General features: G+C 43.5%; 1 protein-coding gene across 1 annotated transcript in view; it reads left to right on the forward strand.

Moving 5' to 3' along the window:
• Nucleotides 1-27316, forward strand: part of LOC145994947 (carboxypeptidase E-like) — a 101411-nt gene that overhangs the window by 33886 nt on the left and 40209 nt on the right. The window contains exon 3 of the mRNA XM_083131463.1: nucleotides 4058-4213. Within this exon, the coding sequence (XP_082987589.1) occupies nucleotides 4058-4213 (156 nt within the window). The remainder of the gene's footprint in view (nucleotides 1-4057; nucleotides 4214-27316) is intronic.

The following is a 27316-nucleotide window of genomic DNA, read 5'->3' on the forward strand; positions in this document are numbered from 1 at the left end:
GAAATTCTAAAGAACTTATATGTGTAAAGTAAGTCTTCATACCAAATTATGTAAATTAATATGCTAGTTACGCCTTATATTTACAAAGTAGTTTTACTTTCACTGTAAATAGAATAATTTACTTTTATCGTGAACGGGGATTTCCCCGCTCGTTCCCTCTCTGTGAAAACTTGCCTCCTGCTCAGGACGCTACAAGGGAGCGTGGCTCGGAGCGCGAGTTTCGTGATGGTAGAGCTTTGTTTGTGATTCGTGTCTTGTGCAGCGATCAGATTTATGCAAGAAGTGCCGGACTGAAATGCAAGAACAATCGAGTTCTTCATTGAGTGAAGATGTAATCATCGGTAAGGTAGGACCCACTTTTGGTCTTTCATGTTTCCTTATAACAATCATTTCTAAAATGTTTTCAACTATATTTTCCTTTGCAAGTAGCAGTGGCAAGTGACAGCAAAATATTTAAAAAAAAATCAAAGTTGTTGAAACGTTATTTAATGCGTTAACACTGTCGTTGAATAAATATTACAAGCAGACATTTTTTTTATGCAGCCGACACAAGCGAAGAGGTAGGCAGTTTCGTTTACCCTGAAGGGATAACAAGAGAAGAGGGCGGTCAATGAGAGTACAATGCAAGGGAAGACTTTTTTTGGGTTTAGGACAAAGGGTGTTGTGTTATGGGGTTATTGCGCGGGCCATGTCAGTTTCAGGTCTGGCGGAACAGGCCAGTGTTGTCACATTGGATTGGCAGAAAAGAGCTGAATTGCGCCTAAAATTGGGATTCTATTCTCTCAAGCAACTACATTTATTATAACCTGTTTATATGTTACATAGTAACCTGTCGCGTTGCCGGGTCCCAAACAAGGATCCTATGTTCTATTATCACGTAAAGGTGTCTACTAACACAAGGGGTAGAACAAACTAGGATGCGAAGTATACACACTGAATGAGAGAGGTCACCTTTACTTATTTTTTTCTTTAAAGCCCCGTGGTGGTCATCCTAACACGTTACGAAGCCAGGTGACATAATTGTGGTCATGCCAATGTTTCTTGATCATCTTTAATTCATTCTCCATACATTCTCATCGTCACGATTAACATAGAGCAGAACAAATGAGACGAAAATATTCAAAACTTAAATTATGTTTATTTGCACATACAGGTGTCAGAAATTCATTTATCTAGAAAGCCAAGACTGGGATTAACTACAACCATTCCTTTAGTTAGACAACAGTGCGAGGAAGTCTTGCTAAAAAAAAAACTAAGTTGGCAGCAGTAGAACGTACCAAACTGACAGTCGCTGAAAGTGCGGAATTCTGTCGTCTGCTCACGGCACAAACGTCAGACTGACCCGAAAATTATAGGGGGGGGGGGGGTTCCACCCCTTTTCACCTCAATTGCAAAATAAATTTAGAAAAAAAGTGATGAAGAATTGACAACAGGGCTCGAGCACTATTCGTTGGATTTTCGCGATGTCCCATGATTGGTAGTTCTTTCTGGAGGTGTGTGCATAAATCAGGGGTTGAAAAAATACAAACAAATAAAAAAAAAAAAAAAAAAAACGAAATGAACAAAATCTATCAATGACATCTGGTGGGCGGGAGGAGAATGTCTAAGACATAATTATCGTATTGATGGCCGGTAACAACACTTTTGAAAACGTCGCGCCACTGGCAAGTAAAGAAGCGGTCTGGAGAGACATTGAACCACTCTCCATGACATAGCCCCCCTCCCTTTCTTTTTACATATTTAAGCAACTAATGGAAATTATCGCACTTTTGTGCCTACCCTGCTAGGAAATCTACGCTTCGCCACTGTATACCATGTATTTTAATTCTGTATACTAATAAGAAGCACGAGACAAAAAGGTACTACTTACCTCCAAACTTTTCACTTCGGGCGGGAAACACAATAATCGCTCTAACGCGCACCGCTTCCTGTGGTGGTGAGGGACACTGACCAGCATTTCACGTACAGTAGTTATTGCTAGAGTACAGCAATTACCAGGCGATATATAATGGTATTCCATATTTGTACCCCTTCCCCTACATGTAACTAAATATTCGTAATCAGACAGTGACTATGTTATGAACGCAAATAGGTTGTAATATGATTTGTAACACAAATACGAATATTACCCAGCATTGAGCCTGATCTTGAAAATGAACAAATAAATCTCTGACAATAAGATGATAGCCGACCTCCGTGGCGGAGTGGTTAGCACAGCATACTTCGAGGCCAGGGGTCCTGGTTCGATTCTGGCCTTGGCATGGTATTCTATGTGAATGTACCTTCATCAATCACAACTCATCGTCCCAATTAGCCAAAAATTGCAGAAAAGCAACGCTAAATATCAAAAGTGAAATCAAATCGACAATAATCATTTTTGAATTCTTTGATCCTGAAAACATACGAGGGGATTTTGATAAGCTTCCAGCCTCGGAAAGAAACAATGGCGTCAGTGGCATTGAATGTCATTTTATTCAAAATGGTTCTCTTTCAAGTTGACACTCTTGGCACACCATTCATATTACCCTTGGTAATAGAAGGTTTTATCTTGGTGTGCAAACCATGCCTCTTCTGATAAAATGACGTCACTGGTGTTCCTAACTTCAGTACCTATGACGTGCATTTTGAGTTTGGTGAAAAGATAATAATCTGATGGCGCCAGATCGGGGATATAAGGGGGGGATCGTCAATGAGTCATACTTTCAATCACGAAGTGTGCATTGTGATGCCTGCCTTGTGTCAAAGAGCATTCATTGTCTTAGAGGAAGAGGATGCCTTTTCACAGTTTACCCCACCTCTTTTCCCTTCAAAGCTAAATGTAATTAATCCAACAGGACCACATAACGTTCAGCTTTCAAGGTGGTGCGTTTTCCAGATATACGCTGAATATTATCCGCTCACAATCCCAAAATACACACCCATTACTTTTCCCGCAAATTTCTGTTGGTGACTTTTTTTTGGCGGTGGTGATCCACTATGGCATCACTGAATGGGTTGATATTTTGTCTCTGGATCATACATGCAATGGGGTTTCATCCACTGTCACTATTATTTCAATAACACTGGCTTCACTACGTGAAAAACGGTCCAACAGTGCCTTAACACTGTATTTTTCGATCTCCAATTCTTTATGCACAATGTAGTGAGTGCACCCGCTCTAAACTGATGCCTAGGTTGTCTGCTATACATTGCAGACCAATCATCCTGTCTGCAAGGATCAGGTCGTTGACACTCTCCATAATTTCCTCAGGCATTACTGTTCTGGGTCTTCCAGGCCTTTCCTCACCTACTGTGCTTGTTCTGTACCTCCTGAAATCCACCGCCCACAATGTCACTGTGCTGTATGAATAACAGTCATTGGGCATTGTTTGTATCAATTCGACGTACATTTCCTTGCCTCCCATGTTCTTCGAAAAGAGGTATTTGATGACAGCTCTCTTCCCCAATTTGGAAAACTGCACACTCTGCGTTGCCATGGTTCCTTTAAACTTGTAACGCAAAAGTATCTGTCTCAAATTTTGCATAACATTCTCTGAAACATTGACTCACAACATACTAAAAGGATTTTCATCTATTCCAATACTTTTACTGTCAGGCCGGAAACTTATCAAAAAACCCTCGTATACCAATTTGACACCAGCATTTTAAACTCTTCATTTGTTGACCAAAAGTGTAGTCTGCTACTTTGAAAATGAAAAAGTGTCAGAAAGGTTACTCTAATGCTAATATCCATATAACAGCTCAGACACCGAATCAGCAGAAATACCATGCGTACATCAAAAATTGTACGGAAGTCAATGGTGGGGAGCAGGACAGTACCGGCCAGTTCCTGATTAATGCCTAAAGAGCAGATGATGATTTTACCTTGTAATTAAAGACTTGTCTGTGCTGAGGGTCAATAAAAAAATCAATACTGCACGAAAAACGCAACTCCGGTTTGTTTTTCAATTGCCCTTTACATTTGTTAATTGGTATTCTACAAATTACTCATGTTGACAATGTTTATTAAAAATGTTTAGTTTTTTTTTAAATGATTTTTTGTGAATTACGTTTGCAGGGCGGCGAGGACTACCTGATCGGAAGGTCCAACAACAACAGCGTGGATCTCAACAGGAACTTCCCTGACTTGGATCGCATCATGTTCGGGAACGAGCAATCTCACATCGATCACAACAACCACCTTCTGGAGCAGGTCGATCGTCTGGAGGAGCCAGTAAGTAGATGTTTGTTTCACTGTTGTCCCTCTCCTTCTTACTTTTGTCTTTTCCCGTAAACACACCCACACGTCACGTGTGCACACTTTTCCATTACGAAGCTAAATAAAAAGTCCTGCGAGAGAGTATTGAATAGGCGTAGAGAAGCGGAAACTGCAAATAGACTGTCTCTTGTTGAGACAAATTGAATGCAAAGTCGTATAGTGTAAGTCCTGATTCGAACGCCAGTTTACTTCAAAGAAAGTTCCGAAAGATCAGTTCCCTCTGTTACCGGAGTAAACAACCATCCGTCACGTCCGCTTGGCGCCCAGTATATCCTCCCCTCAAACCTTTCCCACCAATAGCGTCTGTTTTATGAACTGACAGCTCTTGTCAAGTCCACGTGGAGTAAATGAGGTGTTGCCAATTCAGTTTCTTTAGAGATTTCTTAACGTGAGGTTGCGGTTGCGTTATCTTTTGTTAGGTTGTGTTATTATGTTGTGCTATTTATTTTATGCAAAGTGGAGACCTTGGGAGTGTGACGTCGCAGTGAATGAATGGATGTCTAAACACTACAAGTAAAAGTAACAACAGCACTATCAGAAAAATAGGCGCTGGCTCGAAACCAGATACTGTCCGGTCGGCTTCCTCTCAAGCTGTGTGAAAGATACAAAATCGGGGTTCGAATCAAGACTTCAAATATCCCAAACAATTTCCGATAGATGGTGTAGAAGAGTAGCGCTGTCTGCCGATGGAACTCCAAGGAGCTGCGAGTTCCACCTCTACTTGAAAGATTTTCTACACTTTTGCTAACATTGCAATGTAGCACATGAAGTATAAAAATGATGTACAGGGTGATCTGTTTGAGATGTCAGAAAAGTAAACCGTCACATACAAGAGTTTCTGACATCTCCATCAATTTTATCCTATCATCACTATTCTCATTGTCGCTATTAGCCAAAAGTTGGAGGAAAGCGACATTACATAACAAAAATCAAATCAAATCTAATTTTATATGTCTATTGCGTCACTTGAGCTAGTTGCTTCTCTTCCGTTGTCAACAGCTATAATTGCTCACACGAAAGACCCAATTACAAGAGTCGACTAAACCCTGTACCAGCTAACTGTAGACCAGGTTAACGAGAACAAGTCTCGGCGCAAGTTGTGCCGCGAGACGGCTCCACAAATGAACAGTGAGAGAAACGGGATTGCGTAATGAGCGACTGGAGTTACCCAATTTCGCGGCTTCTTTCTGTAAGCGTTGCAAACTTTTCAAAGCGACAATACCGTACGTAAAGGGCATACGGACCGTATTTTTGTCTCCAGGTCCATACGCTCGGTTAGATAATTTCTTTGGGAAATGTTAGGGATAAAACAGGAAGTGCAAATCTTGACAAGCCGTACATTTAGCGAACGGACTAAGGTGTGGACTGTATTTCCGTACATGCCATGAAATTTACGTACATGTACAGACAGGACCGTACGGTTGGCAATGCTGCGCTTTCACCACTCGATTCCCCTCCTCCTCCTCTGTCGCTATGAGCGGTCCTACTCCACAGTTAGCTGGGACAGGGTATAGTGTGAACGTTCCTTTGATAATGCGAAGAAATTGATGATATTATCAAGGCTGAAAGTCATTCAACAAAGTAGATGGAAAATGGCGGAGCTGGATCGTCCGGACGATTCGTAGCCTTTTACGCTGTATATTTTAAGGTACCTTCACGGGAAATCACCTATAGGGTAGTACCTTCACGGTTAACCCCCGAAAACACCTATAGGGTAGTACCTTCACGGTTAACCCAGTACCTTCACGGGAAAGCACCTATATTGCAGTACCTTCACGGTTAACCCAGTACCTTCACGGGAAAGCGCCTATATGGCAGTACTTTCACGGTTAACCCAGTACCTTCACGGGAAAGCGCCTATAGAGCAGTACCTTCACGGTAATTTTGGACGAATCGTAGCCTTTTACGCTGTATATTTTAAGGTACCTTCACGGGAAAGCGCCTATAGAGCAGTACCTTCACGGTTAACCCAGTACCTTCACGGGAAAGCACCTATATGGCAGTACCTTCACGGTTAACCCAGTACCTTCACGGGAAAGCGCCTATATGGCAGTACCTTCACGGTTAGACCCAGTACCTTCACGGGAAATCACCTATAGGGTAGTACCTTCACGGTAATTTTGGACGAATCGTAGCCTTTTACGCTGTATATTTTAACCTTCACGAGAAAGCACCTATAGAGCAGTACCTTCACGGTTAACCCAGTACCTTCACGGGAAAGCGCCTATAGAGCAGTACCTTCACGGTTAACCCAGTACCTTCACGGGAAAGCGCCTATAGAGCAGTACCTTCACGGTTAACCCAGTACCTTCGCGGGAAAGCACCTATAGGGCAGTAGTGAACCGTAGCCTTTTACGCTGTATATTACAAGAGTTCACGGTGTATGTTAACCTCACTGTCAGCGTTGGCAGCTCTGCCATCAACATTTCACCACAATATTTTTACGAGTTAAACTAACCTAGTGAGTTGGCAACTCTGCGTAGCCGTTTATTACAAGAGGTCACGGTGTATGTTAACTTCACTGTCAGCGTTGGCAGCTCTGCCATCAACATTTCACCACAATATTTTACGAGTTAAACTAACCTAGTGAGTTGGCAACATTTATTCTATCATGCACTGTTTGAGCCGCAAGCTAAATTTAGCTAACAAATCAAAACGAGTGCTCTTCAGGGGATGAAGTATGCTTTCGAAAACAAAGAAACAATACAAATTCCAGCATTTCCTCTACCGATGAACCTCTTTTCTGTTCTTGGTTAATTACGTAAGGGAAAAAAGGGCTTCGAAAGAAAATCTTTACCAGTAAAAATATTTGTATAGGAGTCGTCGCTAATGCTACCTACGCGATTCTTTTCCTCTAATTGTGTGAGCAAGACGGAACGATGTATGTAGCCTAGACGGATCGATATCGTTTCCTACCACGCCATACATCGCCTCGACTTTTCGCAGTGCTTAGCGAGAAGGTGACCGAGTGACTATATTAACAGCATTCCTGCCGTGAATTGTTAGTGACATTTTTGCTGTATTAACTCTAGTGACTGAGATCTATATGTGCTTGTGGTGCACGTTGTATTCAATTGCATGAAAACTTTCGCAAGAAGGAGAAAGAACAGCTTTACTTCAACAGAGGTAAGTACAGCAATTATGTTTTTATAGTGGAACCACAAGGAAAGAAACCTGCACAGACCCCATCGCGCTGGCGGGTGGGGGAAAAAGACAGGAGGAAGAAGCCTTCAGAGCGGCCAACGTCAGTGTTACCAGACCTATTGATTTCTCGGTAGGATTTCACAATAAACTATTGCTATGGTACCTCCGACGGCCTGCTCAAAAACAAGTTTCCTGGTCACCTTACTTGAACATGGAGGGGAGAGTGGAACTCCACTCAGCCCTGAAAAGTGCTGTTTGAACTGTGAAATTATGCCAAACGATGTGCTAGGACATTATTATTATTTTATTACTATTACTACATTACCATGGGCATTCACATATACTTTCAATTCAGCTGCAATAATGTGTGTTAATTATTGCATGAATATGATACATTGAAATTTAAGCAATGTTTTTTGAGGGAACAACACTATTATTGGAGAAAATGTGCCTTCTTTTGCCCCCCCCCCCTGGAACAAAATACCTTCCTTGCCCCCCTGCCTGGAAAAAATCCTGCGGACATCCATGTACATTACTATTTTTAGATGGTTGTATTTTATCCCACCCGAAAATTGAGTTGATTTCAGTTACAGTAATTTACATCCATTATTATAATAGGGATGTAGAAACGTGATAATTTCAAACTCAAGTGGTGTTTTCTGAGAGGGCAACATTATACGGGGTAATATGCCTCGTTTACTCGCCTGATAAAAATACATTGTTTCCCCCTCTCTGGAAAAAATCTGCAGACATCCTCTTGCCCCCCAGTGCACACGTCTATGTCGCCCCCCGAGAAGGTCGTTCATCCGCTACTATTAGAGCATCGGATTTTGTAGCAGATCTTCTGGTTTCCCAAGAAACAATCTCCCGATTTTTTTCAAGTCTGACCTGGCAATACTGCCCCGAGCACTGATAACGGCAGGGAAGATGTGCGAACGATTTTGAGGGAAGGTTTTTTATCTTGTGGTCGAGCTATACTTGCTTTATTAACCCGAGTTAACTTGGAATTTACTTTTACATTGCATATTATTAACTCAAATTATCTCGTGATCGCACAATATCAGTGTATTTTTGTGCTAATCAGGAAAGTCTCGTTTAATCTTTAATAAGTTTACATAATAAAATTTTTCTTGCTTCTACTGAACGTCATGTGAGAAAAGGAACACGATGACGATGGGATTTTGTGCTGGAGAGAGCGTGGGGTTCTCTACATACAGTTTATCACCGACTTGAATGTCTATGATTTGCGAAGCATCCTCTGCATATGAAGTCTCTCCACTTTCGGGGTGTGTGAAATCAACCAGCTCTACATTGCGGACTTTAGGTTCGTCCCCTATATTCCTCACAGTCATAGTCGGATAGTGAAGGGCTCGCAGTAGCGACCAGTAAGTTATCTTGACAAACTGAAGTTTTCCCCTGAGGTAAAATTGATGGTATGCTTTGACAGGAGTGAGCATGTAGAGTTTGCTTCGTGGATTGAAAGGGGACGGAAATTCTCGATTTGGGATGCTGAATATCTCTAGGACGACTGTCGATTTTAAGTTGTCGAGGCTAACGTTCAGGCTGCCGACGTTGGCTCGCAGTTCCTCCTGCACGTCGCCAAGTTTGTTCTGTATGGGCTCCAGGTGTTCGCTGAAGAGGTTGACGATGCTGTCGTAAGAAGGTTTGATCTTGATTTCCACGCGAAGTTGCTTGAAGTGTTCGTTCAGTTCGCGAAGCTTGTCGGTAAAATCAGCCAAAGCAGACTCTTGACCGGTCTCCACGTCGTCGATTCGAAGTTTCACGTTTGCGATGATCTGCTGCAAGCTTTCGACGAGCCTCAGTTTGGAGTTTTGTGTCGCGAGGTCGTGAACCTGATTTCTGATTTCTGCGAACAGAGTGTGCAGCTCGTTGACGTTCTGGTTAGTGGGCATCGTGGCGATGGTGTCTCGAATTTGCACGATTTCAATCTGAATGTTTTTCACGTCCTCGGATTTGAGCAAACGATTCACTGTCCTCTTCACGGCTTTCAGTTCCTGCGATGTTGGTAAGTTGACGACTGTATTCTGCAGCGCGGTCAAAGCTTTTCTCACGGCGTCCAGCTCACTGGCGTCGGCTACCGTACCCCGCGCATCCCGGAGTCGCGTCATGTCGTCCTGTGTGGGGGTTGATTGCTGCAGTGTTTCCAACTTGCTCTGTATGTCGTCGATCAGGTGATGGAAGTGTGATAGTTCGGTTTCGGTGTTAAGGCTTTCCAGCTTGGCAATTTGCTGTTGAACGGTGGTCAGGGTTTCCGTTATGCCTGGCAATTTCAATTCCAAAGCTTCCTGCACGGTCGATAGATCAGTTCTCATGGTCGACAAAGTGTCCTCGATGTGGCTTACTGTGCCTTGGATTTTACCGAAATCCTCGTACGTCTCGAGTTGCAGTTTGATGTTGGCCACAGACTTTCCTATAATTTTCAGTTCCTCGGACGAAGGAAAGTTGGCAATGGCTTCTTCGACGGTTTGAAGTTTCTCCCTGATGTTTTTCACCGAGTTTTCAAGTTCTGCAAAGGATATCAGAGACGGGATCTCATCCCGAAAACTACCGAGTTCGTTTCGTAGATCGGCCACTGCTCGATTGATCAGAAGTATGTCTTCGGGTGCAGGGTTGATTTCAAGTTGGATCTTAATGTTAGAAATAACATTTTGAAGTTCGCTCAAGCTAGCTTGCATGTTTGTTTCCTGTTCCTCAAACTTAGTTTTTAGTTGAATAATGTCTCTGGATTTTTGTAGGTTAGATAATTCCTCTCGCAGGTTGTTCACTGTTTCCTGAATGCTGCTCAAACTTTCCAAGGATGCTAAATCAGCATACTTGGCGAACAGTGATTTGAATTCCGCTTCGATCTTCAGGATCGGATCCACTAATGTTTTCTGGAGACTTGTGATCTCATCTTTTAGGCTCGAGGACAGAGTGTTCTGGAGAGTCAGCAGGTCGCTGCGAAGTTTCTTTACTCGTTGGTCGAGTTTCAGAATTTCAGTGTTGTCGGGTGGCTCGGTATCCGTGCCGCCTCTGGAGTGGCCGAAGATATTGTTCGGCATCTTGATGCGTCTTACTGTTTACTTACAGATTCGAATCAAAACAATGGCCCAATATGTATATAATAGCCTATTGCATATCCCTGAAAGTTGGCTTTCTCTGTTGCAGAAAAATGTCGCAGTCACAAGACACATCCACTGCAGTTCCGAAGACGAAAGAACCCCAAGTTCACTGTCCCTTCTGTAATATCCCACAAACCAAGTCCAATCTAAGTCGGCATAAACAAAGATGTATTCAACGGCCTGGTTCGTCGAAAGAACCCACCAGCATCACCAAACCTTCCCCAACATCCAGGAAAGTGATAACAACAAAAAATTTGATCGTCAATCAGAAGAGTGGGGTAAAGCGAAAGCAGTCTTCAAACCAGTTGAGCCATGGAAAGAGAACGAAGATCACAGAATCGGCTGAAGCACACGACCCAGAATGTATTAAGCCGAAGAGAACGGCCTTCAGGAATATGTTGGCAAATTACAGCCTCAGCAGCGAGAATAGGGGTTTGCCCTGCAGTGCCGAAATTTTCCTGAAGGAGAAGAAAGCAGAAGTGGTTAAGATTTTGGTTTCCACTCTCGACAAGGGCCCCTTCAAATTCGACATGGTTTTGGATTCGTTGTTCCAGAAGCATTCGTCGGAACAAACTCACATGTTCTCCAGTAGAACAAAGCAACAAGTTCTGCTGGAAAGTGAGAGGGGGGTGATAAGCGAACTTTACGACAAGCTAGTGAATGAGATCGTCCGGAAGCAGGAAGAGTTTCAAGGCAAAGGATCGGGTTGGAGTGTTTGCAACACTACACATATCATGAACATCAACATAAGCAAATACAAGCCTCTTTCGGGATCGACTTACGTGAAGCTCCCGCAGGTGATCGAAAACAAGAAAGCCGTTCTTAACATTAAAAACAACGACAACCAGTGTTTCAAATGGTGTCTCCTGGCCCATTTGCATCATGAAACAAAAAACTCTACGCGCGTTGGAAGTTACAGCCAGTACGAGAATGAATTGGATGAATATTTCGAAGACGTTACATTTCCTGTGCAGCTGACAAAAATCGAAAAATTCGAAAAAGCCTGTCAACAAAAAAACAAGATTCCAATCGGTGTAAATGTGTACGGATATACAATCAGCAACAAAAAAGTAGATATTTTTCCGCTTCGGATCAACAAAATTGTAGGTGATGAGGTGAATGTAGTGCACATGCTGTTGATAAAAAGTATGAAACAGCACCATTATTGCCTCATCCGTGATCTTTCAAAGCTGGTCAGAAGCGAGATAACAAAACATGAACATCAAATCGAAATCTGTTATCGATGTATGGTATTTTTCAGCAACCTAGGTTCAAGAACCGCCAAGGAGAGACTGCAGGATCACCTCAGAGAATGCCTGCAGCATCAACCATCCAGGTGCGTGTTCCCTGGTGGTTCTCATTTCTTCAGAAAGTACAAGTCCCAGCTGGAGGTCCCCGTTGTCATCGTTGCGGACTTTGAGGCATTCTTGAAGCCCATGGCGATCTGCGACCCCGATCCGGCGAAATCATTAACTACTGCCTACCACGAGCACATACCTTGCAGTTTCGCATACTACGTGCACTGGATGGCAGGAGCGGACGAAGATAGCAAGGAACCGATTCTTTACCGAGGACCCGAGGCTGGAAAACGCTTCCTGGAATTCCTAGTCAAGGAAGTGGAGGAATGGGGTGATGTTTTGTTCAGGACTAAACCCATGAATGATCTTACCGAAGACGAAGAATTGAGGTTTGTTTGTGCAACACATTGTCCAAATTGCGGGTCCAAATTTGATGATTGTGTGATAAAAGTGACACACCACAATCACGTAACGGGTCAGTACATCAGTCCGTTATGCTATAGATGCAACTTGAAGCTTCAAACTGCCAAGTTTGTGCCGGTATTTTTCCACGGCCTCAGCAATTATGATCTTCACCATTTCGTCAAAGAGCTGGGCTATGATAAAAAATCCATCCGTGTGATTGCCGAGACCGACGAGAAATACATTACTATCAGCAAGTGGGTGAATATTCCACCGGGCTATCATGGTAAGATAAGCAAGATGATCCTCTGCGACGATGAGTGCACGTTGGGCGCTGCTGGCAAGAAGCCAAAATACAGAAGAATTGAACTTAGATTCATCGATTCTTACCGCTTGCTCCAGGCTAGCCTCGAAAAATGCGTCGCCATGTTGGACATGCCGGAAGTTACCAGAGATCATTTTCCAGATGTGTCCTTGGACGCTATTCGAAGGAAAGGAGTGTACCCATATGAATACGTCGACGGGCCCGAAAAGTTCGACGAGACGGATCTTCCGTCGAAAGACGCTTTTAATTCAACCTTGAAGGACTCCGTGTGTTCCGACGAAGACTATGCGCACGTCAAACGTATGTGGAACGAGTTTCGATGCTGCTCGCTGGGTGATTTCCACGATCGATACTTGAAGCTGGACGTGCTTCTCCTATTCGACGTGCTCCAAGCGTTTCGTCAAACCGCTATTCGTGATTACAAAGTCGACCCTGCGCACTTCGTGAGTCTTCCGGGATTCACCTGGAATGCCATGTTGTATTCCAGTAGCATTCGATTGCAACTTTTCGCGGAAGATCAATGCGACATGCAACTTTTCATCGAGAAATGTATCAGGGGCGGCATCGTGCAATGTTGTTTAAGACATGCGAAAGCAAACAACAAGTACATGGGAGACGAGTACGATCCCAATCAGGAGTCCAGCTACATAATATACTTGGACGCCAACAACCTGTATGGTTATGCGATGACGCAGAAGCTGCCACAGTCTAATTTCGAGTGATCGGACATCACCGAAGAAGGACTGAAACATCTGCTTCAAGAGGATAATTTTGAAGGATCGACAGGATACTTCGCGGAGGTAGACTTAGAGTATCCTTCAGAATTGCACCAGCTCCATTCGGATTTTCCTCTGGCGCCTGAGCTAAAATGTCCTCCTTGCTCCAATCAACCAAAACTGCTTCTGACGTTGGAGAGGAAGGATCATTACGTAGTGCACTGCAAACTGCTGAACTCAGCAGGGTCTTGTTTTAACTAAAGTGCACAGAGTTTTGAAATTCACACAGGGCAAATGGCTGGAACCCTACATCAACATGAACACCCAGAAGCGGCAGGTGGCGACATCTGACCTGGATAAGGATATGTATAAACTGATGAACAACGCCATCTACGGAAAAACAATGGAGAATGTAAGGAAATACAAGGATGTCAAGATAGTTTCGGACGAAAAAAATGCATGAAGTGGGTTGCCAACCCACGCTTCAAGAGCAGGAAAATTTTCAACGAGAACCTGACGTTGCTTCATCTTGACAAATCCTGCATTACGTTCAACAAACCGACGTACGTGGGGGCTGCAATTCTCGAACTGTCGAAACTGCAAATGTACGAGTTCCACTACAACATCATGAAGTCACGATACAAAAATCAAATCCAGATCGCTTACATGGATACGGATAGTTTCGTTTATGTGATGAAGGAAGATCCGTACAGGAGCATGACAACCGAATTGAAGGAACATTTCGACACTTCGGGCTATCCACAGCCGAACCCCTACAACATTTTGCCAAGAAACAAGAAAGTTCCCGGATTGATGAAGGACGAAATGAACGGTGAGATCATCAGAGAGTTCGTGGGACTCAGGGCTAAATCATATTGTATCAGAACGACAGTTGCCACCATCAAGAAGTCCAAGGGAGTTGGGAAAAGCACTGTTCAGGGGAAGTTAAACGTCGAGGATTACATCGAATGCCTGAAAAAGAAACTCCCCATCCTGCGGGAAGAGAGGAGGTTCCAGAGCATAGACCATGATGTAAAGACCGTGAAACTGAACAAAGTGGCGTTGGATGCAGAGGACGGCAAGAGGAAAGTTTTGAACTGCGGTATTCACACCGTTCCATGGGGCTATTCACCAATCGGAGAGAAGTCCAAATCATGCAATATCTGTAATTAGGCTAATCCTGTAACGAATCCACTTCGCACGCACACACACGCTTCTGTATTAAATTGTACGCATACACACAAAATACTTTTTTTATTCACTTCATTTCCAGCATCCATCTATTTTTTTTTTTTTTTGCTGAAATAAACAGCAGTCTCATATCACCAAAACCTTTTATCTCCATTTATTGTTCTTTCCTACACTATCCCAATGTTGGGGTGGCACAGAGAGAAAAGAAGGCAGCAGCTGAAGCAGAATGCAGTTCACGGATAGCAGTAAGTAAATAAACAGATATAATAAAATAGGAGTTCTTCGCAATGCGTCCGAAAGGAGTGGCTTATCAAATCCCTTACTCGGAACTCAAAAATGTTTCGGGCATCGATTCTATACTCACGAAGAAGCAACGCGATAAGAAAAACAAATGTTTAAAGAAGGGGCACGGGATGAAGCTCTTTCTCAGCAGGCCACAGCTAAGCAAGTTGCAAAAGTCTAGGTCAAGAAAGCATGGAGGTTTCATTTTCAGCATTCCCGCGATCCTCGCTGCTCTCGGAGCCGTGGGAAGTCTCGCAGGTGGTAGTGCCGCGATCGCGAAAACCGTGATTGATGCCAAGAAGAACACAAAAGAGCTCGAAGAGCAAAAAAGACACAACCTCGCCGTGGAAAGCAAGATGAACGCTACTGGTTCCGGATTGAAGAGAAGAAGAACAAAGAAACAAACCACCGCAGCAGCGTTGAAGAAATTCAACCTTAAAAAAAAGTGCCCCTTTCAAACGAAGATATTGAGTCTCAAGCTGAATTGTTCAACGTTATAAACTTCAGAGGTGTGTTCATGTCCGATACATTGCCTGGTAATGGACCCCGAAGCGGCGGCGAAAGCGGAGTGGTTAACTTGGATAATTCTCTCAACCCGGGAACCCACTGGGTATGTTATTGGATTGCCGAGGACGGAAGCGCTTTCGTTTTTGATTCTTTCGGTGGCGTTCCGCTTCTCGCGCTTGCGAACTACCTGAAATCGACGTCCGAAATATTTTACAACGACGAAAGGATGCAGGGCTTCGACGAAGTGGTCTGCGGTCATCTCTGCGTCGTAATGCTGGTCATTCTTTCGCAACTAACCGGCAGCGGGGACTCGACGTCGTTGGAAATGTTTCAGAGAGCAACGGATTTGATAAAACAATAGCTATAAAAGAAAAATGCTAGTCCTGCATTTGTCCAGCGAGACTTCAATCCTCAAACTGAAACTGCATTACGATGTAATCAGTCTGCAACAAGAGTCGTTGGGGCTCGTGGCTTTCTACAGCATGTACTTGATTCGCAACGTCACCGAATACAACAACACCCTCCACGTAGGAAGCAAGAAGATCACCGTTTCGCCTGGACAATATAACCTGACTACGCTACAAGCCCAATTGCCTTCGAACGTCATCCTGTCCGAGAGTTCGGTCACTCATCGCGTGGAGATTACGTCCGCCACAGAAGAAATAAACCTCGGATCCATCGGGGAGCTCTTGGGTTTCCCTAACGACAGCAGGTTGGCGCCGGGGATCAAGCACGTCGGGTCCTCTATTCCCAAATTCCTGTCCATAGAAACTTTGAACGTACATTGCAACCTGGCTCAGGGCATGATTGTATCGACGGACGCAAATCGGGACCAAACACACAAGGAAACCGGTATAATTGCAACGTTCAAGCCCAATTCGGAATTCCTGGAGCCGATTCTTTACGAACCAGTCAAACCGATCTTTTTTCCCATCCAGCACGACAAGTTCAGTGAAGTAGAACTGACTATAACGAACGAGAAACATGAATTGGAGGATTTCGCCGGAGCCACGAGCACGGCCGTACTGGCTATCTTGTAAATAAAATAGACGGTTAATCGAAAGCGCATGATGGATCACGTAGAAAGTTACGAACTGCAGTCCTTCCCTCCCAACAGAAGGACGTTTGGCAACCTCAACGAACCGAACAAGGACATCGAATTTGATGTGGACGTTGGTGACGGGTTTGTGCATCCTCATCGCGCTGACCTCTACATCAGATACGAAATTGTCATCAGAGACGAAAATGCAGCTTACCCCGCAGGAGCCAACATCAGGCTGATAGACAATTTCGTCCCTCACCTCTTCTCCCAGGTGGAAGTGAGATAGCATGGTACAGTCATCTACAGGATGGATAACCCCGGACTAACTTCGACCATCGTGGCGACCATGACGCTCTCGAAGCCAGAGAGTTCGTACTACAAAGCAGCGAGTTTCGAAACCGACAACAAATTACCCGGGGAACTCAGCACCGTGCTATTCCCTCTGCGACTCCTCTATGGATTCTTCTCCGACTACAAGGAAATCATGTGGAAGGGCGGTCTGAGGGTCACTTTCAAGAGAGCGTCCAACGACAACAACTTGTTTCTGCGATGGAAATCCGCGACGGCTGGGGGCGCCGTGGACGATGCGTGCCTCCCGTCCGAGGGTAAGTGCGTGATAAAATCCATGGAACTTCGCATGCCGATCATCGAATACGAAGCTAACCACGCCACGAAGATCAAAGCAGAAATCATGAAGAACCAGAACATCCCGCTCGAGTTTCAGATGTACCAATTCTTGCAGAGGACAGTGTCCGGGCGATACTTCGAGTTCGACGTGACGACACAGTTCAACAGCATCCAGTACGACATGCCCGACTTCGTGGTGGTCGTGTTTCAAACCGGTCGCGACGGCAGTCAGAATGCGGATTCGAGTATGTTTGACTACTGCAAAGTTAGGAACATTTTCCTTAAGAACGGGCGGAACGAGATTTTCCCCAGAGAGAACTACAACCTCGCGGAAGATGATTACCTGAAGCTGTACGAAGCTTACACAGCGTTCAAGAGGGTCACCATGGAAGGATCTACCGACATGTACTACACGCCAGCGGAGTTTATCCAGAAACGTCCGATGTACGTGATCAACACATCGAAACGCAAGCAGGTGGTGATCAGCGACCGCAAGAGCATCAAGGTTGTCGTGGATTTCCAAGAGGCGATCCCAGACAATACAGTATGCAGCGTGGTCCTGATTGCAGGGGAAAAGTTTGTTTACGATGTAAAGAACGAGAGAATCATTGAACAGTTTTGATATTTTTTATTGAAAATGAAATAAATACATATTTGTTACAAACCCCAACCGAGTTTTTTTTCGTATGCATTGCCATTGTCGTTCCCAGAGCGGCCAGTCTTTCGCCCATGCCGGCATCTCTGCTGACCACTCTCCGGAAAGCCCGGTGTTCCAACTGCATGTCGGCATCGTGCCTTGCTGCGAGATCCCTGTTGTCCCGGTACGCAATATCATGGTCTTTGCAGGCAGCGTCCAAGGGATTAACCCCCGGATCCAGTCGCGCGTCTAATTTAGTACCGGGACCGCAGTATTGGTAGCCGGGAATATGCATCTCGAAAGGCAATTTGTTGATGATGTCGTTGATGAGCCCCTTCCCTTCCGCCAGCTTCCAGAATCGCGGGGGCAAGATGTTGATGATGTTGATCAGATACCCGATGCCTTTCGGTTCGTTAACGATGAAGCGGCTTAGTTTGGAAACGATCATGTCCACGATGCCAACCTTTTCGTTGTGAAAGTTTCGGTTTCCGGCCCTTTCTTCTCCGGCGAAGACCAGCAGCCGGTCCACGAGTTTACGAACATCGTCCAGCCACACGAATTCCACGGGCAAATTGGAGTAGCGCTTGATACCGCTGCCGGTAGGCAGGCGAGTGGTGCCAGGTTGCTGCTTGATTTCATTCCAAAACGGTTTTATGATGTTCCTGTACTTCTCGCTGCTACTTGACTTGACCCTGTTCTGAGATGGGTCGTTGTTCTGATACAAAGCATCGGTCATCTTGAGAATTTCCTTGTAATTGTCGTAATCCTCTTCGGAATACACGTTGGCGTCGGGGCGTTTTCTAGTGATCAGTTACCATAGCCCCGGCGTGCCTGCGTACTTCTTGAAGAAACTTCTGCGTCCCGCTCGACTCTCGTTGTAGATGATGATATCGTCCTTGTCGAACGTGACGTGCCAACTGCCTATCTTCCACACGACGCTCCCCGAAGGGTTGGGTGATGGATGCAAACCGAAAACTTCGTCTCTGTCATCGCCTTTGGTGCTCAGATATTTGGCTGCGGTCGGTCCTAATCGTATTCCCTCGACGGAAGACGAACTGCTGCTGCTGCTGGGCGACGGAAACCTAGTGGGAAGCGACGGCAGTTGGAAGTGTTGGGAGTTGTGGTGGGTGAAGGAGGAGTGGGAGGATAGTCCGTAATGTTGCGAACTGCCACCGGCACCAACTCTGTGATCAAGTCCTTGTTATGTTCGGTAACATCTTTGATTTCTTTGCCCAGGTCACCGATCGCATCGATGAGCGGTTGCTCCTGTCGCTTCTTCTGCTCATAATATCCACGATTCTCTTCCTTCCACCCTTTAAATCGTTTAGCAAGGTACTCGGTCAACTTGATGTTTTCTTCGGCTTTCCTTTTAGACATTGAAAAATGGGCCTATCTGTTTTCTTACAATTTTGTTATTTTATTTCGACGGAAGAAACAAGACAGAGCTGTCAATGAAATGATATTGTTGATAATCTTATCTTTTTTGTTGTTCATCTCGTACCATTCATCTGAAAATTTTCTAACACTCTGCTTATGATATCCATCAAGCATGTCTTCCATTTCGTCTGTTATTGCGTGAAGATCTTCGGTATTCACGATCTTTTCCCCGTGATTTTAAATATGTAGTCCTTCATGATCATCTGACACGGCACGGCGAACGCTGGCGAACTATCGGCGATATCAATTATTCTGTGGATGTTATCTTCTTCTCTACCCGACACAATCTTGAAGATCTGATAGAGCAGCTCCACAGGAAGGTTAGCAGATCGTGATGTATTCATTTTTTCTTCACCTCGTACTATTATATTACATTTTCCATCACGATAAACTCGTTGATTTTGTTACGATACTTCCCCTGGTTCGGTTTGCGAGTCATGTCTATCATGGCGAAGCCGTAGTCGTCAGCATTCCAGCAATGCGCGCAGAGGTTGCGAAACGACTCGTACGTCATATCCCCTCCGACGAACTCGTCGTACACGTGCTTGAGGTTGGTGGCATCCTGCCGAAACAAGCAAATGAAGTTTGCGTTGTCCCTGATCAGCTGCTTGGGGATCTTCGAGAAGGTCTGAGCCAAGTAAAAGCAGTCCATGCCCTTGTGGCGACCTCGAGTGAAGTAGTTGCGAACCTCTTCCTGATTCTCGAGGATGACATCGTCGAAGACAACCACCGAATTCTCACGACTCTCGTCCAAAGGTACCATCTGCGAGGCAAAGGTGGCTATTTCCAGATCGTCGTAGATTGCAATCAGCTGCCGGTATTTCAATTGCTCGAGGCTCTTGGAAAAGACGTACAGGTGTCTGCTCTCCCAATCGAGCCAGTGGGGAGCCAGGATGAAATTGTCTACCATCAATGTGGTTTTGCCACAACCCGAGGGCCCCACGATGAGACATCTGATACTTTCGGGAAGCAATTCGCCATTTTTCTTTCTTCCTTTACCTTCGCCAACGTCCGGGAGCCTCTTGGTCACCTCCCAGCTCATACGATATCGATGGCATCAACCCAAGAATTCTGCGAAGAGGGAAGACCGAGCCACTTGACGTAAAGTTTGCCCTTGCTGCGTCGGAGCACTTTCTCCACAAGGTAAGTGTCCGGGAACCTAGTGGCGGACAGTTCCTGCTCGTAGAATCGACCCTCGATGTCCTCACCGTCCACGGTGCTCTTCAGCTTGTAGGTGGGGATGTAGGGAGGTGATGAAGGCAGGAGAACATTGGTTACGGTGAAAATTTCTGTAGACCAGTTTCGAGTGAAACCTTTGTCGAATACTCCGGGGCGCTTGAACTTGCTCACTCTTACCTTGTCTCCTATTTTATACTTTGTTTTCTTGATTTTTTCGCCAGTGTTTCGTTTGCAGTACACTTCGGAGAGCAGCTACCTTTCGTTTCGCTTGCTTCCAAGGGTTTCATCCCGATCGTCTTGTGAATTCGGTTGTTGTATTCCTCCACCAGTTCGGGCACCAGATCCACCCACTTGTAGTTCCCGCGGAGGGTGAACTGTTTCCACATGAGCCCCTTGAGGGTCCTGTTGAATCGCTCCACGATGCTTGCTTTCAGCTCGCTGTAGGTTGAATAGTGAAGAATACCGTTCTCCTTGAACATCCTCCCGAAGGCAGAGTTGTAGAATTCCCTGCCTCGATCGGTCTGCAGGAAACAAGGGGATCTCTGTTTGAGAACAGAAGCGAAAGCTTTGCTGACCTCGACCCCGGTCTTGTTTTTAACGGGTATCGCCCAAGCGTACTTGCTGAAAGTGTCGATCACGGTGAGGAGGTATCTGAACCCCTTGTTAATCTTGTGAAGCCCCTTGAGATTCCCCGTGCTCATCTCCACGAGCTGCCAGAGGTCGTCTATCGCTTTGGTGACCACGGGCAGTCGAGGATAATTCCTGCGGGCAGGTTTGTGCAGTTCGTTCACGATAGATGCTCTCATGACGCTTATAGAAAACAAAGGCTCTGATGCAAAAATATGGATCTATTATCTTCATTGTTTTCTTGCATTTTGCTTACTTGCTTGCTTACGATAGACGACTGACACTGGCGACGGGATAGGAGAGCACCAACTCCAAAAAATGCGGTATCGGATGCTCCATATTCGTCTCGATAGATTCGGCGTACAGACGATCTCCGACCGAAACGTTGTCGTACGAGACTCCGATTTTCATGTTGTCGTGCTTGATCCTGAATAAACTCTCCCCGTGATGCAAACTTATCGCGACACCGCTCGAGGGATGCAAGTTCACAATTCGGAGACTTCCGCCACCTAGGGAGAGTTCGTAGAAGATGCTATTGTTGTTGAAGATGAAGAAGATCTTGCCAGTGTTCTCTTCGAACTGCTTCACAATACCGTTCAAGTGGATGATTGTAGCTGCCAACAGGTCGGTTCGGAAAGCAAGCAAGGCATCGTCAAGCATGTCTCGAGCTTTGACGACCTCTTTGCTGGATATCTTGACGTACTTGGGAAGCGTGGCGCCAGGTTTCCTCCTGTTGTAGCCGAACACGTTGGTTGGCATGTTATAGAGCATTTCTTTCTTCCCCACTGCTCAGACTATCTTATTAATTTTTCCTCTTCGTGCTTCGAGAAAAGGTCTCGCAGATATTTTTACTGGTAAAGATTTTCTTTCGAAGCCCTTTTTTCCCTTGCGTAATTAACCAAGAACAGAAAAGAGGTTCATCGGTAGAGGAAATGCTGGAATTTGTATTGTTTCTTTGTTTTCGAAAGCATACTTCATCTCCTGAAGAGCACTCGTTTTGATTTGTTAGCTAAATTTAGCTTGCGGCTCAAACAGTGCATGATAGAATAAATGTTGCCAACTCACTAGGTTAGTTTAACTCGTAAAATATTGTGGTGAAATGTTGATGGCAGAGCTGCCAACGCTGACAGTGAGGTTAACATACACCGTGAACTCTTGTAATAAACGGCTACGCAGAGTTGCCAACTCACTAGGTTAGTTTAACTCGTAAAAATATTGTGGTGAAATGTTGATGGCAGAGCTGCCAACGCTGACAGTGAGGTTAACATACACCGTGAACTCTTGTAATATACAGCGTAAAAGGCTACGGTTCACTACTGCCCTATAGGTGCTTTCCCGCGAAGGTACTGGGTTAACCGTGAAGGTACTGCTCTATAGGCGCTTTCCCGTGAAGGTACTGGGTTAACCGTGAAGGTACTGCTCTATAGGCGCTTTCCCGTGAAGGTACTGGGTTAACCGTGAAGGTACTGCTCTATAGGTGCTTTCTCGTGAAGGTTAAAATATACAGCGTAAAAGGCTACGATTCGTCCAAAATTACCGTGAAGGTACTACCCTATAGGTGATTTCCCGTGAAGGTACTGGGTCTAACCGTGAAGGTACTGCCATATAGGCGCTTTCCCGTGAAGGTACTGGGTTAACCGTGAAGGTACTGCCATATAGGTGCTTTCCCGTGAAGGTACTGGGTTAACCGTGAAGGTACTGCTCTATAGGCGCTTTCCCGTGAAGGTACCTTAAAATATACAGCGTAAAAGGCTACGATTCGTCCAAAATTACCGTGAAGGTACTGCTCTATAGGCGCTTTCCCGTGAAGGTACTGGGTTAACCGTGAAGGTACTGGGTTAACCGTGAAGGTACTGCCATATAGGCGCTTTCCCGTGAAGGTACTGCCATATAGGTGCTTTCCCGTGAAGGTACTGGGTTAACCGTGAAGGTACTACCCTATAGGTGTTTTCGGGGGTTAACCGTGAAGGTACTACCCTATAGGTGATTTCCCGTGAAGGTACCTTAAAATATACAGCGTAAAAGGCTACGAATCGTCCGGACGATCCAGCTCCGCCATTTTCCATCTACTCAACAACTTCTTAACTGCTCATTTTCTCGTCGGATTTCATCTTCGGGGCACCTTACTTCCTCTCCAAGGGCGCCCGCCAGAGGGGGGGCAGAGGGGTGACTGCCCCACCGCCCCTGAGATAATCTGGGAAAACTTCATGTGATTCGAATGATGAAATTGCCGGCCCCCGTGGCGGAGTGGTTAGCACATCGTGCTACGGCGCCAGGGGTCCCGGGTTCGAATCCCGGCCTGGGCATGGATATTTGTGAGTGTCCATTCATCAACTTCATCATGCCATGACTCATCCTCATCTTCGCAAATTAGGCAAAAGTGGCACAAAAAGCGAAATAAAATAAAGCAAATCAAAATTTTAAAAACATCGAATGATGAAATTGTAGTGATATTTAATTACAAGTAATATTGTTTTCTGTGATACGCAGATGTAAATTACAACAATAAACTATATAAACGAGAGAACTTTTTCACCAGAGGCATTAGAATCATGATGACTGCCGTAACTAAGGGTTTGCAGGACGGAAAAGTTGGGGTCGGAACGGGATTAGGAAGGGAAATTTATATAATCCCAACGTTCGGGACTGAAATAATTCGCCATTTTCGATCAGGTCGGGAAATTTCGGATATTTCCCCATTGCAGTGAAAATTTTGAATTCCACACACTATTTCACTTCTGGAATAAAAGCCGTCAATTTCAAGATAAGTCGCACTTATAGTGCAGAAAATACGAAGAATTAATAACATTTTAAATACCGTCCTTTGGAATTTCTTGACTGCCCGAAAAATCTGGAAATAATTTCTCTGAGCAGGGATCTGACTTTGACATCACGCACCGTCATTTGAAATACTTTTTGTTACAATACCACTTCACCGCGTAAAAACATGCAATGAAAGAGAGCAGATTAAGTGGTGTCTGCCTGATATCTGTGCCTCGTGAAAAGTACAAGAAGACAAAGAACTGTTCATCAACATAGCCATAGATGTTTATGAAATGGAAGCAAGGCGATTCCAGATTCAATTTGAATAGTGTACTCAACCTCTTAACTTGTCTACATTGCAAAATATTTTCACTTCGATTTCATGATTTGTTTAACTTACTCTCATCCCCCTCTCCTTGAGAAAAAATCCTGCAGGTGCCCTTGTTCCTCTCTGTAAGCATTGATTCATTTCTACCCTATCTCTCAACACCCTTTCAACGCCCCTATTTAAATCCGTCTCTTGTATATTTTAATAATAATGATGATTTATGATAGTTTTGGTGTTACACTCCACACTGTGTGAAATTAACTTTGTTTGTTTCCAGGGGCGTACATATGCTAGGGTCAGATGTAAACAAGAAATGAATTTATTTTCAAGAAAATTCATTTTGAAGGGGAGATTTTAAATGCACACTATTATTATTATGTCCAGATCGTATCCATGGATATTACACGTCCATGAGATATCCAGTAATGGATATCTGTTGAAGTCCATAGGAGATATCCAATCCTGGATATCCATGGGATCTCCATTTCCGAATATTCGTTAGAAATCCATGGGATCTCCTATGCTGAATATGTTTTTCTGAAGAATAAAATGTAATGTAATATCATCTAAATGGAAATCGTCTTTCAGAGCATCCCTAACGTTCTAACATGATCTAGATCTATGACTTACGTAATATGCAAGCTGATGGAATCTAATTTTTTCTTACAGCTTTTTTCCCCTCATATTCTTTACATACACTATGTCCGACTTTCCCAATACGTTGCTACCTTCGTGAATCTCCTCGTTCTTTGTCTCTTCAGGAGAAAATCCTGCAGTTTACTTGATTTCTTTTGTTTTCGCTTGACTCTGGAGCGTCTCAAAGCTAAGAGCTTTAGTCCAAGAATAGAAGGTCGCTTATATTTCTTCGTTAGCAGTTTAAGTCTGTCACTAAACCCTGAGCGGGTTTTTAGAAAATTGAAGATGCGGGGACGATATGTCACAAGTGAAGTTCTGGGTAAACATTACGTTTCTCCTAGATGCTCTAATGCAGAAAGGGGAAGGAATCGCATGCTTTTCAAAGAAAAAATAAGAAGGAAATCTTGGTTTTTAAGTTCGCCATGAAGCGGTCAGCTTTCCCAAGACTGAAGAGACATTTCCATATTTAGATGAATATACTGTATACTACGCTCAGTTCACAGCGGAGACGAGAAGAGATTCTAACATGCGCTTTATTAGGACAATGTATTCGTAGGTTTATCACTGTATACATATAGTTTTTCTGCGTTTAAAAACCACATAAATATATTTTGACACAGCAGCCCTAAGCTGAACCTCGCCCGCTTAATAAGGGAAATTTATTATTACGCATTATCATTATTATTATTATTATTATTATTATTATTATTATTATTATTATTATTATTATTATTGAAGGAGAGTTTTACATTTCAAAACTGCCAAGATTGTGTTCATAATTTGATGGTGATCGAATTTACCACCTCTCTCCTCTTAAAAAGTCATTTCCATGGAATTTGAAAACCTAAAATGAAACAGAACCTAAAGTTGCAAGATTCCAAAATAGTGAAACATCAAGGGGGACCCCCCTGAGATTTCTGGGAAGAGCTAATGTAATTCCAATGGTAAAATTGTAACGATATTTAATAACAAAAAATATTGTTTTCTGTGACTTACGTTACAGCAACTATTATCATTTTTATTATTATTATTATTTGAAGTAGGGTTACATTTAAGCTTACAATCTATTTTACACTGATTACTGACTATAAAAAACAGCTTCTTGTCCTACATGAATTAATGTGTTAAGTATACAGTTATGCAAATTGTACATAGATATACAGTATATGGAAATTAGAAATGTATGTAATTAAAAAAACATGAGAAATAAAAGTAAGTAAAATTTACACAGTTTTTTAAGTAGCGCATGTGAAGGAGGCAATGAGATATAGTGTCAGTATTCGTAGATTAAATGGAATTTAACTGTGGAATTTCTCTACTCTCAACAACATATAAAACATTATCTAACATTCTTTTAACAAGACTAACCCCATATGCTAATGAAATTATAAGTGATTATCAATGTGGATTTAAACGTAACAGATTAACTACAGATCAAATTTTTCACATTAGACAGACACTTGAAAAAAAAGTGGGAATATAATCAAAATGTCTATCAGCTATTCATTGATTTCAAAAAAGCATATGATTCGGTCAAAAGAGATAAATTATATAATATATTAGTCGAGTTTGGAATACCTAAGAAACTTGTTAGTATGATAAACGTATGCACCAGTGAACAGAAAGTAAAATTCGTGTGGGTATTAATGTGTCTGACAAATTTACAATTCATGATGGGTTAAAACAAGGAGATGCATTATCTCCATTGCTCTTTAATTTTGCCTTAGAATATGCTGTTAGGAAGGTAAAAGAAACTAACGAAGGACTAAAATTAAATGGTGTGACTCAGTTGTTAGCATATGCAGATGATGTAGACTTATTAGGGGATGATATAAATACAATCAAGAATAATGCTAAAATATTTTTCAAAGCTGCTAAAGAGATAGGTTTGGAAGTTAACAAAGAGAAAACTAAATATATGCTTACAGGCCGAAACCAAGTGTTAGGTAATAATCAAAATCTAATTATTGATAACAACTCGTTTGAACCAGTTTCCAAATTCAAATACTTAGGAGTAATATTAACAAATGAAAATTATATTAAAGAGGAAATAAAAAGTAGGCTTAATTCAGGAAATGCATGTTACTTCTTTCTTCATAAACTTTTGTCTTCTCGTTTAATATCTAAGAAACTAAAAGTTAAAATATATAAAACAGTAATTTTGCCTGTAGTATTATATGGGTGTAAAACTTGGTTCCTTACATTGAAAGAGGAACATAAATAGAGAGTATTTGAAAATAAGATCCTTAGGAAAATCTTTGGACCTAAAAGGGATGAGGAGACAGGTGAGTGGAGAAGGTTACATAATTTAGAACTACATAATTTGTATTCATGTCCAGATATTATTAAAATAATTAAATCAAGAAGACTTAGATGTGCAGGCCATGTTGCATCAATGGGAGAGCAAAGAGGAGTTTACAGGATTCTTGTTGGGAAACCTGATGGTAAGAGACCTGTAGGAAGACCAAGACGAAGATGGAGGGACATCGTTGAGATGGGCCTAAAGGAGATCGGTAGGGATGGAAAAGAGTATATAGATCTTGCTCAAGATAGGGAAAGATGGAGATATCTTCACACATTCTTGATATCGGTCATAGTTGGGATGATGTGATTAGCATCACCTCCAACCGCTTTACATCCTAGGGTTGCCCCCAGGTACACATTTATTTGTATAAGGCTGGGTGGACCTCAATGCCTGGCAAAAACAGTGAAATGAGTGGAAACATTTCTGGTCCGGATCACATGCCCCGGGATTCAAACACGGGCCTTCCGCATGGTAGCCAGATACTGAACCA

The sequence above is a fragment of the Lepisma saccharinum genome, chromosome 11, assembly GCF_977018435.1.
Source record: "Lepisma saccharinum chromosome 11, izLepSacc3.1, whole genome shotgun sequence".
Taxonomy (NCBI): domain Eukaryota; kingdom Metazoa; phylum Arthropoda; class Insecta; order Zygentoma; family Lepismatidae; genus Lepisma; species Lepisma saccharinum.